Source organism: Notechis scutatus, chromosome 2 (genome assembly GCF_049901735.1).
Source record: "Notechis scutatus isolate UNSWTSFEM ecotype Mainland chromosome 2, rNotScu1.2, whole genome shotgun sequence".
Lineage (NCBI taxonomy): Eukaryota > Metazoa > Chordata > Lepidosauria > Squamata > Elapidae > Notechis > Notechis scutatus.
In genome coordinates, this window is record NC_142010.1 from 159019365 (window position 1) to 159041854 (window position 22490).

The 22490-nt window shown below is 41.1% G+C and overlaps 1 protein-coding gene across 8 annotated transcripts in view; it reads left to right on the top strand.

Moving 5' to 3' along the window:
• DOCK6 (dedicator of cytokinesis 6) overlaps positions 1-22490 on the top strand; it is a 157053-nt gene that overhangs the window by 62442 nt on the left and 72121 nt on the right. For 4 of the 8 annotated variants that reach the window (XM_026679586.2, XM_026679587.2, XM_026679594.2 and 1 more), the window contains exons 16-24: positions 886-956; positions 1150-1288; positions 2016-2117; positions 2386-2472; positions 7563-7794; positions 10565-10714; positions 12047-12222; positions 15569-15673; positions 21730-21819. In XM_026679586.2, the coding sequence (XP_026535371.2) occupies positions 886-956; positions 1150-1288; positions 2016-2117; positions 2386-2472; positions 7563-7794; positions 10565-10714; positions 12047-12222; positions 15569-15673; positions 21730-21819 (1152 nt within the window). The remainder of the gene's footprint in view (positions 1-885; positions 957-1149; positions 1289-2015; positions 2118-2385; positions 2473-7562; positions 7795-10564; positions 10715-12046; positions 12223-15568; positions 15674-21729; positions 21820-22490) is intronic. The other 4 variants (XM_026679588.2, XM_026679589.2, XM_026679590.2 and 1 more) reach the window with 2 other exon arrangements.

Here is a 22490-nt window from a genome sequence, read left to right on the forward strand (position 1 = left end):
TTTATCATTACAGTATGACCTGCCAAAAAGTTTGATAAGTTCAGAAGAAATCATGCTGAGTAACCAATTTAAGGGAGATGTTTTCAGTTTTCCTTAGAAATGTTCCTGCAAAATAGCAATTTGCTTATGGTTTCAACCAGAGCCTGTTACAGAGCGTAAATCTGCAACCAGGGTTTATGAAAGTTCTTAAGGGAGAGTTTCTGAAAGATCATGTCTGTGTTTCTTAGTGGAGTTGGGAAAGTATTGGATTTTGTTACCTTGATTGTAAATGACAATGTTATAATAGCCATTGAAAATACCTGAAAGGGTGTGAAAAAAATTCAGCTCAGTGTAGCAGTAGGTTATCCTTATGGTATTTCTGGACTTGAATAATCCGAATAATGTAAGAAAGGAAAGGATATGGATCACATGGAGATTTGTTTTCTTCCCAGACATGCCAGAATGGAAAGTATTGAAATACAGCAATAACAATAGCACTTAGACTTATATACCACTTCATAGTGCTTTACATCTCTCTCTAAGCAGTTTACAGAGTCAGCATATTGCCCCCAACAATCTGGGTCCCCATTTTACCAATCTCAGAAGGATGGAAGGCTGAGTCGACCTTAGGCCGGTGAGAATCAAACTGATGGCAGTTGGCAGCAGTTCGATTCTCACCAGCTCAAGGTCAACTCATCCTTCCAAGGTCAGTAAAATATTGTTGGGGGTAATATGCTGACTCTGCAAATGGGTATATGTGGTATTTGTGGGCAAATAATGAAAATCGTATGGCTTTTCTAAGTGCTTGTTTCACTGGTTTATCTCTCATGCTCCCTCCCTTGATCAGATGAGTTTCATGCTCTCTGTTCCTGACTGATACTGTTTTTGCTTCTCCTTATGCTTCAGGTTATCTTTGGAAAATCAAGTTGCAGTGAGTTTGCCAAAGAGGCTTACACAGCTGTTGTGTACCATAACAAGTGAGTCTTTAGCAACCAGATTAGGAATTGATGGTGGCTGTAAATAGGTGGTTGTGATTAGTCTACACTTAACTATGCAAACTTTGCCAGAAAAAATGATCTTTGATTTCCTGTGCAGAACTTTATCACAAATATGTAAATGAGAAATTTTGTAAAGTGTTAAATGGCAGCTTTCCAACATCCCTGTCCACAGGTCACCTGAGTTCTATGAGGAGTTCAAGCTGAAGATCCCAGCCAATTTGACAGACAACCATCACCTGCTTTTCACCTTTTATCACATTAGCTGTCAACAGAAGCAGAACACACCTCTGGAGACTCCTGTTGGTTACACAGTGAGTTTCAAAAGAAATACGGAGTTATGTGGATACAAGGGTTGCGCCTGTGATTCATTGTAAAAGGGCACCAGTTTAAATCTCCACTATCTTCCATTGCAAAGAAACTCAGATAAAGGGACAAGGAGAATCCCCTGCTTTAAGACTATCAATAAATTTTGGCATGAATTGAGAGTATCTGTCATTGTATATACGGTATTCATCATATTTGATCAATTTTCCTGGAATGCCCTTTACGGGCAGTCCTCAACTTACCTCCATTTGTTCAGTGTCCATTCAAAGTTACAGTGGCATTGAAAAAAGTAATATATGATCATTTTTCACACCTATGACCATCGCAGTATCCCATTGGTCACATGATTAAAATTCGGATGCTTGCCTGTTGGCTCATATTTATGACGGTTTACCAACCCCCCCCCCCCCCCCCCCCCCCCCCCCCCCCCCCCCCCCCCCCCCCCCCCCCCCCCCCCCCCCCCCCCCCCCCCCCCCCCCCCCCCCCCCCCCCCCTGCCTTTTTGTCAATACCAATAGTAAATTGCCTTAAGTATGGAAGGTGGAATAGTTGGAGAAGAAGAATTCTTTTGTTCTATGTTCTGTATGTGATTGTGGGTCTGCTTTTCTTACTAAAACTGATCTGTGGGACAGAAAGAGAGGGTTGGATTGCAGAGGAAAAGTGGCAAGTGAAGATGCCAACCTGCAACTTAACTTTGCCTGTTTTCTCTTTCTAGTGGATTCCTCTCATGCAACATGGACGGCTGAGAACAGGGCAGTTTTGCTTGCCAGTGTCAGTTGACAAGCCTCCACCCAGCTATTCAGTGCTCACTCCTGATGTAAGTAAGGAATGGCTTTGTTTTCTCAGAGAGCAGAGGCTGAAAGGCCTTTCCTTACCTGGGCTGCATTGTGAAAGATGCCTCCTTTCTCACTTCTTACTCCCATTGCACTTCTCTCAATTTGTGCCAGGCTTTGACAGGTCAGACTAATCATAAGTTTTCATTTTTCAGAATTGTAGCCTGTTTCACAATGACTACTAGACTTTCCACTGGCAGAACTTTTTATGCATTTTGTTTATAAATCTTTTCCTGGGTTGCTTCTCTGTAGGTGCAGCTACCTGGCATGAAGTGGGTGGATAATCACAAAGGCGTCTTCAGTGTGGAAATTCTGGCTGTCTCCTCTGTTCACACTCAGGTGAGAGGACAAGTCAGTGGTTGATCTCCTATGTTGCTCTAGGAAAACAAAGAACAAACCAAGGCCTGGTTGTATCGTCATGTTGTTTTTCAGCTGGGAATTTGCATTAGTTTTTCCCCCTTCAAATCTAAAACTGAAGTCTTAGTTCACATATAAATTAATTTTCTTTTTACAAAATACATGCCAAACACTTTTCCAAATTCATAATATATTTCTTCTTTGGTAGCTTATTAGGCAAAATTGTAAGGACCAGCTGGTCCCTCAGAAAAGTAAGACTCTTGAATCCATTAAGTTGAATCAAAGGAACTTTTATTGAGAGAAAGTAATTTGCAGGAAAGCAAGGAGGCAGGAAAGAAAGCACCTGAAAAGTCCCATGCAAAACAAGCCCAACCCCACTTGACCAATCCACCAGCAGCCAATGTAATGCCACAAGGTTGTTTTGAGAATGCTGAAGTGCTAGGCAGATAACAGTTCACTCTCAGGGCATGATGGCCTTGAAACCAGGCTGGAACCGGCTGGGAAGGAGTCCGCTCCATCTCTGAAGACAATCCCCCTCCCTAATTCCCAAGCAGTTACAGCAAAAACAAAAGCATGCCAAAATTCTAGCAAGCCTCCTCCCTGTCCCTTCCAACAGAATGATAGGACACAGTGGTGAACCTGACATGCTGCCCCTCTAATCAGCAACTTTAGTCCTGGAGAACATAACAGAAGAAACAGGGAGAGAAGAAACAAGAGAAATGTGATTTACATTTGTCAGGATTCTGATTACAGAAGTGTTTTATGAGTTTAGGGGCTCTAACGTGGCGATGGTCAATCAATTCATTCTGAGTTGTTGGGAAATCTTTCCAGGCCATTAAGCACTGAAGAGTTCCCCTATGCTTACAGGAATCTAGAGTTTCCAGGATTTCAAAGTGCTGCTCCCCTTCTATCATTAAAGGCTCCAGGATTGGTGGAATTTTAGATCTAAGGGGAGAAGTGACCTCAGGCTTCAATAAGCTGCAGTAAAACATAGGGTCACCCGTCAAAGAGACTTGGGCAAATCTAGTTCTACAGTTATGGGGTTAATGATGCATTTAATTGGGAAAGGCCTACAACTTCTTTGATGGTTGTAACGATTGCAGGAAGCAGATGGAAAAGTAAACTTGGTCACCAATTTTAAATGGCTTGGGTTACTCATGCTTCTTGGCTTGCTTCTTATAAGCCTCACATACATCCACCAGAGCCTTCCTCACCACCAGCCATGTATTTCGCTGTTGGGAGACAGACCCACTCTTTCAGTGATGCGACTGGGGGGAGTGTTTGTCATTGAATGGCAATTCAGGCATATGCACAGAATTATTAAATGCTACCTCAGCAAAAGGCAACAAATATCAATCCAATTATCTTCCTGATAATTGATGTAACACCTGAGATATTGTTCCAACACTGAATTCATTCATTCATACACCCCCATTAGTTTGGGAGTGGTGACTTGAGCTAAGCCTCATGTCAGTCCTCAGTAGTTTAAGAAATGCCCTCCAAAACAGTGGTTGTCAACTAGTGGGCCAGGGACCACTGGTGGTCCGTGAAAATTTTTTGGTGGCCACAGAGAAATGTTCCCCCCCCCCAAAGCAATTAATCCAGTCTGTGCGGGAACACAAGGCGCTGCCCACATGGCCCACCCATCCGCTGTTCCCCCCCACCTCTTTGGCCGAGCACAAACCTTACCTTGAGTAGAGCCACGCAAGCTGGAACTGGAAGGTAAGACCAATGACGGGGGAGGGAAATCCGCCCCAGGGTGGCTTGCTGACGTTGGTGGGAAAGTTGGTCCCATATTCCAGAGCTTCAGTAGTCACAAGACTGGCTCTTTGGTCATCCAGGAGCAGTCTATAGCAGGCCAGTGCACCCAGGTGTTCACTCAGAGAGGTCCAGCCGAGGGGAGGTCTGGATGAAGCTTCCCCCAACATTCAGCTTCCTCCTGGTCACTGCTTTGGGCTGACATCTATTACACATTCCCCACGGTAGGGCAGTGTGCCTCTCCGGGTTGACCGACCTTTGCTTAATGTAAGGACCTGCCCCAGCTGGTCCCTCAGAAAAGTAAGACTCTTGAATCCATTAAGTAGAATCAAAAGAATGTTTACTGATAGAAAGTGATTGCAGGAAAGCAAGGTGGATTCTGAAAAGTCCCATGCAATGCCCAAAGCAAGCTCAATCCCTCTGACCAGTGCACCGGCAGCCAATGTGATGCTGCAAGGTTGTTTTGAGAACACTGAGGTAAGGCAGATAACAATTCATCCTCAGGGCATGACGGCCTCTCCGTCTCTGAAGACAAGCCCGCTCCCTAGTTCCCAAGCAGTTACAGCAAAAGCAAAAGCATGCAAAAATGCCAGCAAGCCTCCCCCACTTCCAACAGAATGGCAAGACATGATGGTGGACCTGACATCCATTGAGAAAAACAGAATGTTCATAGTTATTCTTAAGAAATAGTCTGTGTTAGAGACCATATTTATGAAATGGCTATCTCGCTAAACCTAAGAAAATAAAGATGATTGTATAGCAGGCTTGGCAGTTCCTGAGGTTCTTACAATGAAAGAGACCGACATTTGATAAAGGGATTTAAAAACAGATCCTAATCTTCCTTAATATAGAGTTGGATATTATCACACACACACACACACACACACACACACACACACACACACACACCGTGTTTCTCCAACAATACGCCCCCCCAATAGGAAGACCCAGCATGTTTTCTAGGCATAAAATGAAATTAAGCCCCTCCCCCCAAATTTAGGCCTAGTTTAAAACATGCGAAATTGGGGGGGGGGAAGGCGGGGGGGAACTTGCCATTAGGAGAGGGCCCCGCGGGCAGCTACGCCTCACCATCAGCTGCTCCTAACACCATGGTGGAGCATGGAGGGCTCCCTTACCCCTCCCTTAACCGGGTCAGCAGGCGGGCAGCGTCAGTGTGGATGTCCGGCAGCGTTTCAGTCGCTTCTCAGGCCTCTGTAGCTTCCATGGTTCCCACCGGTGCTGGTGCCTGTCTCGCCAGCGCCGTCTCCAACAACAGCTTCTGAGTCGCTTCCGCTTTTCCCCGTCCCGTAACAACAGGAAAAAAAAGATTTTGAGGTACCTGGGAGCACCGTGCGCTGCGTTTTGGTTTAATCCCGGCGGCGGCTGGGTGGGCGTGAGAAGAGCTGAGCGGCGTCTCTGTTGCTTCTACCCTTGGTGCTCCAGCCTCGGGCTCTGCAAGTTGCAAAAGTCCCGGTGCGCAGCCTGTTCCTGCATTCAAGCGCCCAGGCCGAGCTGCAGCTGTCCCTCTCTCACCAGCTCCATCTCCAACAACAGCGGCAGCAGCGGCGGGAACTGTGGAAGTGTTTTAGCCATTTCTCGGGTTGGAGAGTTGCCTCCGTAACTTCCACGGTTCCCGCCGCCGCTGCCGCTGTTATTGGAGACGGTGCTGGCGAGAGAGGGACAGCTGCAGCTCGGCCTGGGCGCTTGGAATGCAGGAACGGGCTGCGCACTGGGACTTTTGAAAACTTGTAGAGCCCGAGGCTGGAGCACCAAGGGTAGAAGCAGCAGAGACGCTCGCTCAGCTCTTCTCATGCCCACCCAGCCGCTCGGGATTAAACCAAAACGCAGCGCACAGCGCTCCCAGGTACCTCAAAATCTTTTTTTTCCTGTTGTTACGGGGTCAGGGGAAAAGCGGAAGCGACTCAGAAGCTGTTGTTGGAGACGGTGCTGGGGTGTGTGTGGAGAAATTAATTCACCCCCGAAAAGACGTCCTAGCCATGAGAAACACGGTACAAACACACACATATATACACCCTTGCTGCTAGAGCAGGGGTGGGCAAACCACGCCCGCAGGCCACATCCGGCCCGTTGGTCTGTCCAATCCGGCCCGCCCTGAAAAAAAATCGCTGCCATTGGTCTGTCCAATCCGGCCCGCCCCTGAAAAAAATTGCTGGGCGTGGCGTATTGCCCTGTGCCGTGTGGCCCCAAAGATGCAAAACAGTGCGGAGCGATCTAGGGGTAGGAAAGAAAAGAAATTTGCAAAGGCCTCGGCTGGGAGTTCGAAATCACCTTCGAGTGCGACCTCTCGAAGGTGAGTCCCGCCGATCCCCTTTTTTCCCGGGGCTTCCAGGCTTAACCTTTGCAAAGGCAAAGCTTGCAGGCTGGAGCGTCTTCCCGCCAAGGAGCGGGAAGGGTTCCGCCTGGTGGGCGGGCGGGCTGCTTGGAGTGGGCTGCTTGGAGCCACCTAAAGCTAGGCCGCTGCTGGTGGAGCCTTGCCCTGCCTTGGTGCCCCGTTTCCCGGCTCGGCGGTCCTGCTCGGGTGGCACTTTAAAAGCCTGCTCCCAGCACCCGAGCAACTTCCCAGCAACTTTCGGCTTCGTTTTAACTCGCGGGCGCTCGTGCCTGGCCCCGAGCCGCGTGGTGGAGGGAAGCCCGGCGGGCGGGCGGGCTGCTTGGAGGAGGCGACCGGGCGGTGCTCTGGCAGCAGCAACAGGCAGTTCCGCCTGGGCTCCGCTCAGGTGTCCGGCTGGGGCTGTCAGGAGTTGCTACTGCCGGCGCAGCTCACGCGGCTCCAGTCCTGCGTTGCCTTGGGAAGGAAAAGGCAAAACCAGGAGCCGCTGAGCCTGAGCCTCCGGTGCCGCTGCTGCCATTGCAAAGCACCGCCGCGGCTCTTCCTTTTTGCCTTTCCTTCCCGAGGCAACGCGGGACTGGAGCCGTGAGCCACGCCGGCGGTAGCAACTCCTGACTCAGGGGGCCTCCGAGGGGAGGGGAAGGAGGAGAAAAGGGGGGAAGGGGGCGATTCCCAAAAATCTTGTGCTGACCTGGCCCGTCTGTCAAATTTTAAAAGTCAATGCAGCCCCGAGCCAAAAAGTTTGCCCACCCTGTGCTAGAGTATAATCCCTTCATTCCTAGTCATGATAGTTGAAGATTATGGGAATTACAATTCAGCAATATCTGGAGAACCATAAATTCTTGTCCAACCTTAATACTTGTTATGCATTTTTATCTCTTTATCACATCATATTATTGGTATAGTTAAATGATGATAAAACTTAATCAATATTTAACACACAGCTATTCTTTGTTCTGGGTAGGATCCATTCTTGGACAAGTTCTTCACTTTGATACATGTGCTAGAAGAATATACCTTTCCCTTTCGACTCAAAGATGTGATCCTAACAGAGAACAACATAGAGTCTGAATTGAAATCTAGTGTGGGCAACTTACGAGTAGCTAGCCTGGAACCTTTGGTGGCCTTCAGTCATCAGATTCTCAACAAGCTGATCCAACTCATTGTGTATCCACCTGTCATTGCAGGGCAGATTGGTGAGTGTCATATCTATGGTCCTCTCCATTTCCTCTGAAAGGATTTTCTTGTTATCTGAAACAAGTGGAATAACCTAATGTTCCATTTTTTTTAAAAAAAACCCTTAATCTTACAGAGTTGGATGGAAAGTAACATGTTTGCGGTATGGGATACCCTCCACTCACTAAAAAAATGTATCTTCACTAGGACATAGGGTCTTCTGCTTGAGTAAGGGGTTGGACTAGAAGACCCCCAAGATCCTTCCAACTCTCTTATTCTATTATTCTGTTAAGTAAACGTAATATTCCAGCTTTCACATTTTGGATTTAGACTTCCACATTGAGATGAGTCCTCTCTGGATGCCAGCATAACAAAAAAGTTTTGAAGTATCAGTACACATCTCAGCATTGTTCTGGATCACAGTGGTAGAATTCTACTTGGGACAAGCAGCTAGCTGGTGCTGTCAGTTTTTTTAGCTGTTTGCAAGAAATGCTGTCAATCACTGTTGTATTTCTGTTAGTCTGTTAATGCCCTTGCACAGAAAGTAGTTGATTTTTTTTCTGCCATAAATTTGTTTTTTTTATACTAAGTTATCATACACAATCATTTTAAAACATTTTCTTTTTGCATTATGTTGAATATATGACAGGTCTTATTTGACTAAAAAGCATCTGAGTATATTTGTTTTTGAGGGCGTCCAATTTTATGGCACATGTAACACAGTTTCGTGTATGATAACAAATCATTCATTAGGACTTACTCTCAAGTAGCCCCAATGCGTAGGATTTAAACCTTTCAGTCATCTAACTTTTAAGAAATCTTTTAAAGGCAGCCTTTTAATTAGCATTTTTTGTATTTATAGGTGTGGGGGGGGTGGGGGGGTGTAAAAAGAAAAGAAATAAAATAAGGGGAAAATACCCTCTCCCCAAATACCTTTGTTAACCAATTAAAACTGAACACACACACACACACATACACACATACACACACACAAACACACCATATATATTCATGTTCCCTTTAGTTTAGGTAGTTTATTCTATGCTGGGAAAACATTGGAAATTAAAAATAGACATGTGTTGGTTATTTCCAGGTTTCTAAATAATCTCGCAATACTATTATTGAAAATTAAATGCTTGTTCAATCATAGAAACAGATTTAAGATCTTCAAACCATTGATGGAGAATGGTACATTTCCAATTCTGTACCACAGAGAGGAAGAGTGTTATGATATGCACAGAATAACCCTTGAGTAACAAGGATATGCACATGGAAACGTTTATGAGAGTAGTTATGAATAATTATCCAGCCATACACAGATACACTAAATTGAGTTAAAGTTTACTTTAAGAAATAGCACAGTCCAATAAATGGTCCAGATCATATACGTTTAACAGTCCAAAGAATATCCAATTACAAAGTCTTCTTACCAGTTGCCTTTGTCATTTACAGTAAACAAAAATATCAAAATATAAGCACAGCATAAATACAACAGAGATCCTTAGATAGCAACAGAATGTCAGAGAAACAGAATGTCAGAAAGAGCAAGCTATGATCTCTAGCTCCCTCTTATGGTAATTTGCAATATAATCAACCAATCGGAATATAGTATAAATCAATACATTGATTTTTTCTTAAAGCTACAAACATACATTGTTGGTTTATATATTGCCAACCCAACTAATTGGTGCACAGATTCCTAACAAAGGGGTCAAGCTATTTTCTAAAGCACCTGTAGACCAGACAAGGAATAATGGATGGAAACTGAACAAGGAGAGATTTAACCTGGAAATAAAGAGAAACTTTCTGACAGTGAGAACAATCAACCAATGGAACAGCTTGCCTTCGGAAGATGTGGGAGCTTCATTACTTGAGGCTTTTAAGAAGAGATTGGACTGCCATGTGTCAGAAATGGTGTAGAGTCTCCTGCTTGGGTGGAGGGTTGGACTATTTATTATTAAAAGCCTGCAGTAAAATAATAAATGGCTAGTGGAATTTTTAAAATTTATATGCTACTCATATCACTGTCTTCCTTATTTGTTTGAAGTAAATATTAATGAATTTTTTGCTGTCTTCTGCCATGTGAAGGAGTTTTAGTGAAAAGAACCTCATTTTCACTTTATGCCAAACATTTTAATCATGGTCACATTGCACATGATAACAAACCAGTTCCCAGTCTCTTCCTTTTAGGAAGCTAGCTAATCCCACTGCTACATAGGATACAATTAAAAAAAAAAAGACAACTTGCTTTATACTCCTAGAAGTGCTTTTAAAAAAAAAGTCCTGTAAAAGTTAAAAGAAAAGCCCAAAGCTGCTGTTGCCATCCACTGATACTACCATGTCATTACCTGCTACCTGCAGTCTCTGCCTACTGAGTTTCCCATCTCAGGTTGAAAGAGATGATGCTTTGAAGCAAGTGAAATAGAAAAACTGCCAGAGAAATTCTTCCTGTATCTTTGTGTGCATAAAGTAGAAGAAAAGGCCCCAGGCATTCATCCTCTGATAGTTTAATAAAAAATCATTCAATGCTAATATAGCCCAGGTTGCACTCATGATAGTCTCTTTTGGTTTTTCATTCTGCACTCCTTTTTTCATTAGAAGATGGAGAGACAGAGCAAATTTTACAGGTGACTATAGATATTAAACATATAAATATCAGCTAGAATGCCATATTTTATGTTTATTGTAAATTGTCCGTTTTTTGATGTATGTAATTTCTCTTCTATAGCTAATGTTTGTCTTACTCAGTTCAGTCTCACCTTTCCCTATTTCTTTTCTTGCTTCTTCCAGTTAACTTGGGTCGTGCAGCATTTGAAGCCATTGCTGTGATGGTGAACCAGATCCATAAGAGCCTGGAAAGCAGCCAAGATCAACATGGCCACAATCATCTGTTGGCCTCTTATATCTTCTACATTTTCCGTCTGCCTGTGATGGACCCAGGTTTGCCATGCTTGGTATATGTATGGGGCAAGCAAAGAACTGTGTGTCTGATCATCATTCCTATGGGCTGTGAGCCATTTGCATGGCCTGCAACTTAGGCGCATTTGGAAGCATTCCAAGTATTCAGTGAAGACCTATATTCACAAAAAAGTCCTCCACTTCTTGTATTATTAAATATCTCTGTTAAAATGGATGAAGTAATTAGGTAGCACCATTTATCAATTTCAATTGTATGCAGAGAACAAAGACTTGTTTATATTTGACATCTTTAGTTGAATGATTATAAACCTGGGGTGACTGATTTAGGTGCTGCTGAGTGGTTCCAAAAGGTCTGAGAAACAAACTGAGGGATTGCCAAACCAAACTTCGAGGATCAAGGACAGCTTAGTGATTCTCTTAATTTCTGCAGAGGAAAATATCCTGAGCAGAAACCTATCGTATTTGGGATATTCCCTCTCCCAATTTGAAATTAAAAGTAGGATTTCAGAGGCTCCGACTATAGGTAGTCTTTACTTAATGATCACAATTAAGGACCAGCTAAGTGACTCAGACATTAACAAAAATATCACCTAATCAGATTTACATTGTCACTTCTCCTGGGATTATTAAGCAAATCACCACAGATTATTAAGTGAGATGTGGCTCACCATGAATTACAGTTTTACTGTCAATTTCTCCATCAACTTTGCTTGTTGGAATCCAGCTATGAAGTGTGGTATTGAGACCATGGGACATTGCAACAGTTGTAAAGATCCATTGGTTGCAAAGTGCCCAAATGTCAACCACAAGACTGCAAGGATATTGTGGTGATCATAAATGTTGGGACTGATAATAAAGTTACATTTTTCAGCACCATTGTAACTTCAAATGGTTACTAAACAGGGCAGTCATTAAGTAGGTCTACCTGTAGTATGGTTGCTTACCCAGTCTCTCCATTTCCTCCCAGTGCAGCAGCCAAGATTGAGAACAGCACGACATGCTCCATTATAGGTAACAGGAGGATGAGGGTTAAAATAGTACTCGTACAACATATAGTGTAAAAGAACATCCTCTAATCCACTTCAGCATTATAACACAAAATTAAATTCAAGAAGCTCCAGTGCGAAATTGCAGTAGAAAAATATTTTAATGAGTTTTCTAAAAGGAAGGCAATGGAACACCCTAATGGAAAAGAGGGGAAATTTATGATAATTTCCCCTTTGCTTGAACAAAGGAGAATCTAATAATGGACAGCTCAATCACACGTGAGAGATTCATAGACATTTTTAAAGGTCTGCACAAATGATAGAAGAAGTCATTCTCCCAGTCTGACTCACTCTGTATTTCTTCCAGAGATTGGAGTGCCACCCCACAGTGGTACCCTTCAATATGCTACCTTGTCCCGTGCAACTGGGCGCCCTGTCAGCCTTAATCTCTCTCGTTCCAAAAGTATCAGCAACAGCAATCCTGACTTGACCACTACACCAACTTCCCCAGATGAAGAGGTTCAGAAGATTATCAGCAGCAAGGTTAGTACAACACTGACCCTGTCCTTCCCAAGAAGGAGGAAGTTTGTTTAGCTGCCAAACCATTTGCCAAAATTATGGTCTTTGAAGTGCCAGGTGATAATCAGGCATTTTGGTTTTTCACAATTCTAACACTGTGTTCTTGTGATTGAATTTTATTGGTTGTGCTGTTCTTTATGCATGTTTCTGTTCTTATTCTGCTGCTTTTGTACAGTTTTAATAGATTGCTCCCTACCCAGAAAATATTACCAATAGGCAATTTGGATATGTAATAAATACATTCTACCACACAGAATAATTAAAAAATAGAAATGTAAAGATTTGTAGACATAAAAATGGTTCCCCATCAGTCTTTAGGTTCCCTGGTTTTTCTAAATGTGTGTGTGCTCATCAGATTAGCCTGGGCATCTATTTCACAGATTGGGCTAATCCCAGATTCTAATCTGGAGAAGGAAAAAGTTTGTTTTTTTTATTAAATGTGACTTGAAGGGATTTCTGTACAAAGTCCCTCTCTCTCCATTTTTCCTACCCTGCACAGAGAAAAAACAAAATAGTTAATTCTACCCAGATAATGTATGTTTTCCTCCCCAGCTCTGTAAGAACTTCCCTCTCTTAGTGCTAAATTATTTAAAAAATGCCTGTTTCAGTTGATTTGCATTAATCATCTGGGGAGATGTGACTGGGAAGGATGTATGTATGTGAATATATGTGTTCTATATGGGGTGGGCATATTTATGTAAATTTAGGGATTGGCTCCACCATCACCCATCCATTGTTGGCACTTTTTTTCTCTAGTCTTTATGCTTTGGGCTTCTTAGAGAAAGGATTTTCTTAGTTCACTTCTTTAAATAGAGTACATTGCCCTGCATAATTTTGGATTTATAGGAGAATAATCTGATCTTAGCTTTCCATGGAAGCAGCATTTACATGGCTTATTCTAATATTTGTCTTATATGCAATTATCTTTCTTACTTTTTTTCCTTCTCCCTTTCTTTCCCAAGCCTTTAGTTAGATTTTTTTAAAAAAAATGCAACCAGTGAACCATAAAACCACCAAAATGTTTCTTTGGAAGTAGCAACTTTAGAACAGTTCGCAGTGAAATTACACCAGCAATTTGATTCTGCCCAACATCTGTGCTATATGAAAAGCAAATCTCACATTTGATGGAAAACCACTGGTTTTGCTACTAGAGGGAAATGATTCTGTTGCCTGGCAATTAGAGCTGCCCCTATATGGCCCAGGGTTATTACTGACAAACATTTATCTACATAGTTCGATGAATTGGACATGTGAAATTATTAATAGAATTAATAAAGCAATCTGAATCTCTCTGAGAGTGCCATTCTATATTGTGGATATTATAAAATGACAGCTTAGTGGGCAGGGCAGCTGGTAGGGATAGCCAACATCCCAGAAGACAAGCTCAGGATCCAAAAAGATCTTGACAGACTTGAACAATGGACCCTATCCAACAATATGACATTTAATGTGAGTAAAGCAATGTTTTACACTTAGTCAGGAAAAACCAAAGCTACAAATATAGATTAGGCAAAACCTGGCTCAAAAAAAGGAACTATGAGAGGGACCTTGGAGTCCTAGTGGATAATCACTTAAATATGAGTGAGCGGTGTGCAGTAGTAGCTAAAAAAGCTAATACAATCCTTGGTTGTATAAACAGGCATAGAATCAAAATCATGTGAAGTATTAGTACCTCTTTATAAAACTTTAGTAAGACCATACCTAGAATCCTGCATCCAGTTTTGGTCACCACATTATAAAAAAGACTGCAAAAAGTGCAGAGAAGAGCAATTAAGATGATTAAGGGCCTGGAGACAAAAAAATAGGAAGAACGGCTGCAGGATTTGGGTTTGGCTAGTCTAGAGAAAAGAAGGAGGGGTGATTTGATAGCAGCATTCTAATATTTAAGGGACTGCCACAAAGAAGGGGTCAAATTATTTTCCAAAGCACAAGAAACAATGGTTGGAAACTAATTAAGAAGAGAAGCAACCTGGAATTAGAGAAATTGCCTAACAATGAGAACAATTAACCAGTAGAACAGCTTGCCTTCAGTGGTGAGTGTTTTACCACTGGAGGTTTTTAAGAAGAGGCTGGACAGCCACTTGTCTGAAATGGTATAGGGTCTACTGCTTGAGCAGGGGGTTGGACTAGAAGACCTCCAAAGTCCCTTCCAGCTCTATTCTGATTGATTGATTGATTGACTGATTGATTATGGAATCTGGACATATTTGATGTAAAACAACCTCCTCCAACCTATTTTCCTCTGATGTATTAGAGTATAACTCTTGGGATTCCTTCCTCAGGCTGTCTTGAAGTTCTGTGGATCTTATGGATGCTTGACTCTTGCCCCACACCACCAGCAAGATCAGAGGGCTGCTGAGGAGAGATTTATGAGGAGGACTATAGTGTTGTTCTCACTGGTGGAAGGAGAAAGCCTCATTTAATGCAGCAAAAATTGGCTGATGTATCATGCAAGTGGAAATACTGTTTTTCCCCTTGTTTTGGCTTTTTTGGGGGTGGCAATTTATAGTGTGCTAAGCTCTTTTAAAGGCTTCAAATACCTTATTTTTTCTGTACCAAACGTTGGAAATAAATCATGCTGATTCCCACCAAATTTATAGAGGAAGAAACGACTATAGAAGTTAGCATAGATCTGTAATTCATGCTTCTGAATAGCAGATCAAATAGCAAATCGAAATCCAAGAAGAGTCTGAAAAGCAGAAGCAGCCATACTGGCAATGTGGGGGAAAAGAATTTATATTAAAATAATAATTTTATTAGGCCAACTGCAGGCTTTCAAAACTACATGCAAGCATTTAAGATTTCAGAAACAATTTTCTCAGGCAAGATGTCTACACACGGAGGGAGGGAGGGAGGGAGGGAGATAACCACTTTTTCTCAAGTAAATACTACATCTCTACACTCTGTTCCAGTTATTTTTACTTTCAAAAGCAATTCTCTCAGCAAGTTGCACATTAGGCCTGGCAGATTATGAACAACCCCTGGCCTGCTTGTATTCTTGTTCTGCTTCTCTAATGCATTGTGCCCCAGATGACCATGTCAACATGCCTAAAACTACGAAATAGTCCTTGACAGTTCCAAATTGACTCCCTTTGGAATTTCATTGCACTCTCTGGCTTAACAGAATCATAGCACTAAAATTCCTCCTTTTCTTTGCAGCCACCTTCATCATCAAAAGTTTATCTTATTTAAACTACAGCAACAGTGGTTGTTGCTTTTTCTGAAGCAGTCGATGTGGTTCTTTTGCCCTGATCATTGTATCTGTTGTGATTATTTTTCCTTTCATACTGTTTTTCTACATATTGCCTAGGGGATCGACCGCTCTCACTCTTGGGTCAACTCTGCCTATGCCCCTGGAGGCCCCAAGTCTGTGCTTCGCAGGAACCATCCGAACTCCAGCACGGACCTGAAGCAGGTGCCTTTCCTCTCCCTCCCATTGTGCTTGTAGCTTCTCCCTTTGGCAGGCTTGTCAAAGTTCATTTGCAATAGCAGCCAGATTCAGATGGGAGAATAAAGCTTTCCAAATGGCTGAAGTGGGAGGCTGCTGAGCACAGCACTGGCCATCAACGGCATTTTCACAGACAATGAGTTTTCTTTCTTTATTGAACATTCCAATGTTCTCCACTTTCCCTTTGCCACTTTGAAAGTTTAATCGGATACAGAGTGGTTTCTAGAAAAAAGAACTGTGGCATGACAGGATACACACAAGGTTTTCTTGCTGGGACAAACCATTCTGTTTTTATTTTGGAAGCATTTGAGCTGGGCACTATCAGAGAAAGAACTTGTCTGTAATGCCCTTTGAAAAATCTTGAATGCTTCCATTGATAATTTAGATGTGTACTTACTGATCTGTGTTTGCTATACATATGGTTCTTAGCATCAGCTTCCTAATCGCATAGATTTAATCATGAGAGTTTGTGGCATAATAAAACCAAAACAACCTCTTTGGGTGGTGCTCTAATAAAATCTTCTTAATTGTTAATTTACACAATTAACTGTTGCCTTTGACAAATCCTTAAAACAGGGATAAACAAGATTTGGGGGGATATCCATTGGCTCCTGCTAGCTACTTTTGCCAAGTAAGTAGGCTATATTGTACCATCTATTTATGTTCATTCCTGTTTCAAAAAGCAATATGTTAGCATGAATTTTATTACTTTTCTAAATGGTTGTTTGTTTAAACATTGACGAAATCCTGCCTTCTTTGTTCCTATATGAGATTATGTTAGGTAAGTGCTTGTTTTTCCTCTCTGCAGGTTTTCTTTTCATGGCTGGCAGGGCTTTGTGTCCTTCAGAGCAAAGCATTTGACCAGAAATATATCAGAGCAAGGAGAGGAATGTCTAGAATTAATAGTTTAGTTTAGACTTTCCGAGTTCTCAAGATCAAGAATAGATTGTGGTTGTGCAGTTGATCCTTTACCCTCTGTTGCTTGCCTGACCAATAAGATGCTTCTAATTTTACCTGCACTTTTTGGTTAAGCCAGAAATGTTCCTTTTTCCACACTGAGTGTAGAAGTGTTTGGGCTTCAACCCCCACAAGCTGCAATCATAGATGGATGGCAAACATTGGTTTGGCCACTGCTCTTGGCCAGCTAGGACAAGTTCAGTTTTCTGTTTTAATTTTGATGATGACATTGTTCTCTGAGCAGTTACTGTAGCCCTGGAAAGAAATGGTTAATTCTTTTGATTCATTGAGGAGTCTAAGGAAAGCAGGCATTAGTGTTATTTGTTGCAAACTTTCTTAATCAATTGTATTCCTGAAATGTTTTATTTCAGCTCCCAAATTCCTACTCAGCATAGTGAAGGCTGCTGTTGTGAGGTGTGCATCCTAAATATGGTGGGGTGGAGAGTGGGGTTTCTGCCCTTCAGGAAAAAAATTATACTGGAACATACTTGCTCTGTGAGCAATGCCAATCTTGTGCTTTTATTGATTTGCACATATGTATTTGGAGGTGTGTGTGTGTGTGTGTGTGTGTGTGTATTTGTGTGTGCATGTCTGTGCAAGTGCTGAAGAACTGCAAGTTTGAATCAGCCTTCTAGTTCTGGTACAAAATGGTTTGTTTTCTAGATTTCATTATATAGGACGGTAACTGAGGTATATAACAAGAGTTATATTTTTTGAGTTGTTCAGTTTTTTTCATACATTATTCTTGAATCTGACTAACAGATCTATAAAATTGGCTAGTGTTGCAGATTTGGAGTGAAGATGTAGATATTAAAAAGGGAGATAAAAACTAATACAGCCAAATGTAAAGCAAAAAAATTGAAACAAAGCTAAAATTGCAAGAAAGAAAAATAGAAAAGAAAGAAAAAAGATACAAAGAATCGCTTCTCATCTTTTCTACAACAGTTGTAAGTACAATTACAAATTCACATCTTTATGGTTATAACATAACTCTCTTCTTTCTATAATCTATCCTGTCTAATCATCAAAACCATAAATTACAAATAGTTTTTTTTCTGTTTCACACAATCAGAATAGAGCTGGAAGGGACTTTGGAGGTCTTCTAGTCCAACCCCTTGCTCAACCAGGAGAACCTATACCATTTCAGACAAATGACTGTTCAGTCTCTTCTTAAAAACCTCCAGTGATGGAGCACCCACAACTTCTGGAGGCAAGCTGTTCCACTGATTGATTGTCCTCACTTTTAGGAAGTCTCTCCTCAGTACCAGGTTGCTTTTCTCTTTGATTAGTTTCCATGCATTGTTTCTTGTCCTGCCTACAAGTGCTTTGGTAAATAAGGTGACCCCCTCCTCTTTGTGACAACCTCTCAAATACTGGAATGCTGCTATCTGTTACCCCTAGTCCTTCTTTTCTCTAGACTAGCCAAACCCAAATCCTGCAATTGTTCTTCATATTTTAGTCACTCTGCCTAGTTGCTCTTCTTTTCACTTTTTCCAAAGTCTCAACATCTTTCTTGTAATGTGGCAACCAAAATTGAACACAATATTCTAGGTGTGGCCTTACTAAAGCTTTATAAAGCAGTACTAATACTTTTGATTCTATGCCTCTATTCATACAGCCAAGGATTATATTAGCTTTTTTGGCTACTGCCACATACTGCTGGCTCATATCTAAGTGATCATCCACTAGGACTCCAAGGTCCCTCTCAAAGTTTCTGTTTTTGAGCCAGGTTTCGTAGCTTTGTAGCTTTGATATATTTTTTTTGAGCCAAGTTTTGTAGCTTTTGTTTTTCCTGCCTAAGTGTAAAACCTTGCTTTTCTCCACATTAAATTTAATGTTGTTGGATATGGCCCATTCTTCAAGTCTGTCCAAATCTTTTTGGATCCTTTTTGGATCTTCTTGGGTGTTTGCTATTTCTGCCAGCTTAGTATCATCTACAAATTAAACAAGTTCCCCTTCTTTTCCCTCATCTAGTCATTTATGAAGATATTGAAGAGTACTGGCCTGTGACCATTATCACCTTTTTAGGCTTGACAACAACAAGAGACATGCGAACAATATAAAAAGCTATTTATTAGAAGCGTTTGCAAAGGCTTGGACTCCTTCTCCTTTTGGGGAGGAGATAGGAGACATCTTCCATAGAAATTCATGACAGTTGTATTCATTTTCAGAAGCTCAGCCTTGCTACCACCTCTTCATCCTATTGGCTAATTTCTGGGTGGTTAAGGGTCTTTTTCCCATAAGTTCCATCCCATCTGTTTACCCATTACCATAATCTCCATTCTGTTTGGCAGCTGCTACTATTGTCAGCATTATTAATTTTAGCATGACATCTGTTCAGTCTGACCTGTCAATTATCTTTTGTGACCTGCCAACTATCTTTAAACAGAATGTGCAAAACAATATTGTTATTGTAAATACAAAGAACATTCTTACACAATGTCTTACTTAATATTCCAGTAATATTCCAGTAAAATGTATTAGGTTACTTTGAGGCTAAAAATGGAATTACCCTGGCTCTATCATTTACAGGAATACTTCTTAGATATCTAAGACAGAATCCTGTGGTATCCCCTGCTTACTTCCGTCCATGTGGATGTAGTACCATTAAGGACAACTCGTTGAGTACAGTTTGTCAGCCAGTTACAAATTCATCTGGTAGTGATGCTATCTATCTCACATAAGTTTGGTCTATTTTGTTGAATGCCTTGCTGAAGTCTAGCTATACTCTGCCCACAGCATTTCGCTAGTCTACTAATTAAGTCACTTTATTAAAGAATGAAATAAGATTGGGTTGCCATGCTCTATTTTTAACAAACCCATGCTAGCTTTTAATTATAACTTTACTCATTTCTAGATGTTGGCAGATCTGTTTTCTGATTATCTTTTCCAGTATCTTCCCAGGTATTGATATTAGGCTGATTGGTCTGTAGTTTCCTGAATCTTGTTTTTCCCCCCTTCTTTGAAGATAGGAACCACATCAACTCTTCCAGTCCTCTGGTAGTTCCCCGGTATTCCAGGATTTTTGAAAGATACGATTCATATTTCTGAGATAGCATCTGACTATTCCCTCAGAACTCTGGGATGTAAACCATCAGGTCCCAGTGATTTATATTTGTCAAGATCAGATAGGTGTTCTCTTACCATTTTCTTGCTTATTTTATTTTTTATTTCTAGTTTATCTTTTACAGTTATGTTTTTGGTGGGTTGGGCTATACTTTCTTTTTGCATGAAGAGTGATGCAAAGAATGTATTAAACAATTCTACTTTCTCTCTACTGACTGTTACTTCCTTGCCACCTTCTCTCTTAAGTGGATTTACTGTTTCCTTGATATTTTTTCTTGTTATTGATGTGTTTATAAATCTAAATTATATTTAAATTTAAAAGTCTATAAGGTATTTCCAGTCAGCAATAAGCATAGATATTGAATTTTCTCTGATCAAAATAGTCAACAGATTAGGAGTGAAATTGATGGGAAATCTTCTAAGGCTCATTGCAAGGTAGAAGATTAAGGATAATAACAAACACCCCAGATAAGTCATAACATGTCATTTAAAACACGGAATAAAAAATAGGTTGGCAACTGGCTTCCCTTTGGAAATCATAATGGCCAGAAAGTTAAGATTTGCTTTTAATCAAATATAGTTACCGTATATATTCAAGTCAGGATTGGTGTGCATCTGTCTGTCTGTTTGAAAAAGAGAGATAGAAAGTTGGGAAAATATTTGGAAAATATTGAACTAATATTTGGGAACTGCTATAGATTTCAGAGGTTATGATTTCTTTGCCATTGCATGATTGCCATCATGCTAGTTTTCCTACTGTCTTTTCATTCTTGCTCATACTATTTACTTTTAAACAAGTCATAGTTTCATTCACAAGAGTAAACAATTAAATTTTGTAAGCTGGCAAGTTAATCATTCCCAGTTATTTATCTGCTTAACTTTTAATTTTGTAAAACACATTTTCTTTTGCTCCCTGGACAGTTACAACTTCTACCCCAACTGTGTCATTTTCAAACGCAGGTTTGACTCTTGGAACTCATTTAGATGTGAAGCCTGTCAGTTCCTCTTGAGAGTGAAATTTTTCCTTTTTTTAATATTATGATACCACAGTTTTATGTTATTTCCAAACCCTAACAAATTGTACCAGTCAAATGTGGTGTTATGAAATAAGCCAACTTAAAACCATGATTTTGTTAACTTATTTCAGTCTGCAGTTAAAATTTACAGGCATTTAGATTTCAGATATAATGCTAAGCTAATTATTTGGTAAGAAACAATGCTATTGATCTTTTCTTTACAGCCATTGGAATTTAAGAAATTAAATTATGTGTAACTCTAAACCATAGTTAGTTTTATATTCAAACCAAGCCTGGGCATAGCTAGTTTATAATTACATATTTGTAATGCTGGCATAGAAGCAAAGACAGACTCTTTTGATCTGTTGCCTGTCCCATCCACCTTCCAGATTGTGCTGTTCAGTTTGGAGATACAAGCATATACAGTAAGAGAGATTGGAACCCAGGCTTCACCTTTTTCCTAATTCCAGATAGCTAAAAAGACCTGAATAAAAATAAGCAGAGTTCCTGCTATTATAATGCCTTTGCCCAGTCATCCACACTGCAGCGCAGTAGATAAACAAGCAGAGTTTCTCCATATGGGGAAGATGAGTGATGCCAGGAGAACTCTAAGATAGGCTGGTTTTAGACAGTAGGGCAAAGGCTTGTCATTAACCAGCAGGGGGATACACAGTGCTGCACTAAAAGAAAAAAAAAAGAGGAAAGTATCAGCGTTACCTGTTTATGCAAACTTTGGCAGTAAGATCTTTGATTGCTTGAGCATCTTGAAGCAACTCCAGAATTGTAAGTCCCCCAGTTCTTATAACTTTCTGTTTCCTGGCAAAATGTAGCTGGCTTTCGAATTCTAAGCAACGTTTTCTCAGGTAAGGAAGTCAGGCTCTTTTTCCTTAACCATCACGTCACCATTTCTTCCATTCTGGGTATCATTCTCTTCACCATCACTGTTTCCTCTCTTTTTTCTGTCTTCTGCTCCTCCTCTCACAGGCTGCAGAGTGTGCACCTAATCGTATCTCCTCCTATCTCGAGGGCTCCACTTTTGTGCCAGCAGCTCCGATGAGACCAGCAACCAAAAAGGTAGAGAAGGACTGTCAACCCAAAAATGTTCTCTGTGGCACACTGAAATGTTGTTGCTAGACACACTTGGTTGGGAGATGCAGTGAGACAAGCTTAGAATTTAGCTAAAAGGCATTTTAATCAGAAACTTTGTTGAAAACTGAAAGAGATGCTGTAAAAATGTGGTATTACAGAAATGAATGCATAGAATGTGGCAGCATAGGCTCTGCAAAGTGGCATAGCTTTAGCTGATGGTCATCTTTCCTTATGTCAGGAATATTCCAGAACCTGCTGACTGCAAAAACCAAACCACACTACAGTAGTAATTATGATAAGCTTATAGTTGTTCAGTTTATTGGGTCCTTCTGTTTTCACTTTTCACTCTTCCCACCTTTTCTAACTGAAGATCATGTTAGCCTTTCCCACTTCCTCATTGACTTATGGCTTTGGTTTTTCCATACATGATATGTAACTCCCCAGATTTTCTTCTCAAGCCAATCTTCTAAATTACTCTTGGAGTCCAGAGAATTTACCAGGAAAGCATGTGTGGACTTGGCTGTTCATGGTTAATTGAATTAGGCTACCTGAAGTAGGAGCTGCTCCCAGTTGGAGCTTGGTGAGGGAGAACCACTATCATTTGTTGACTACTTAAGTGAATGTACTGTGATTGAAGATTTTTTTTTCCTGAGGAG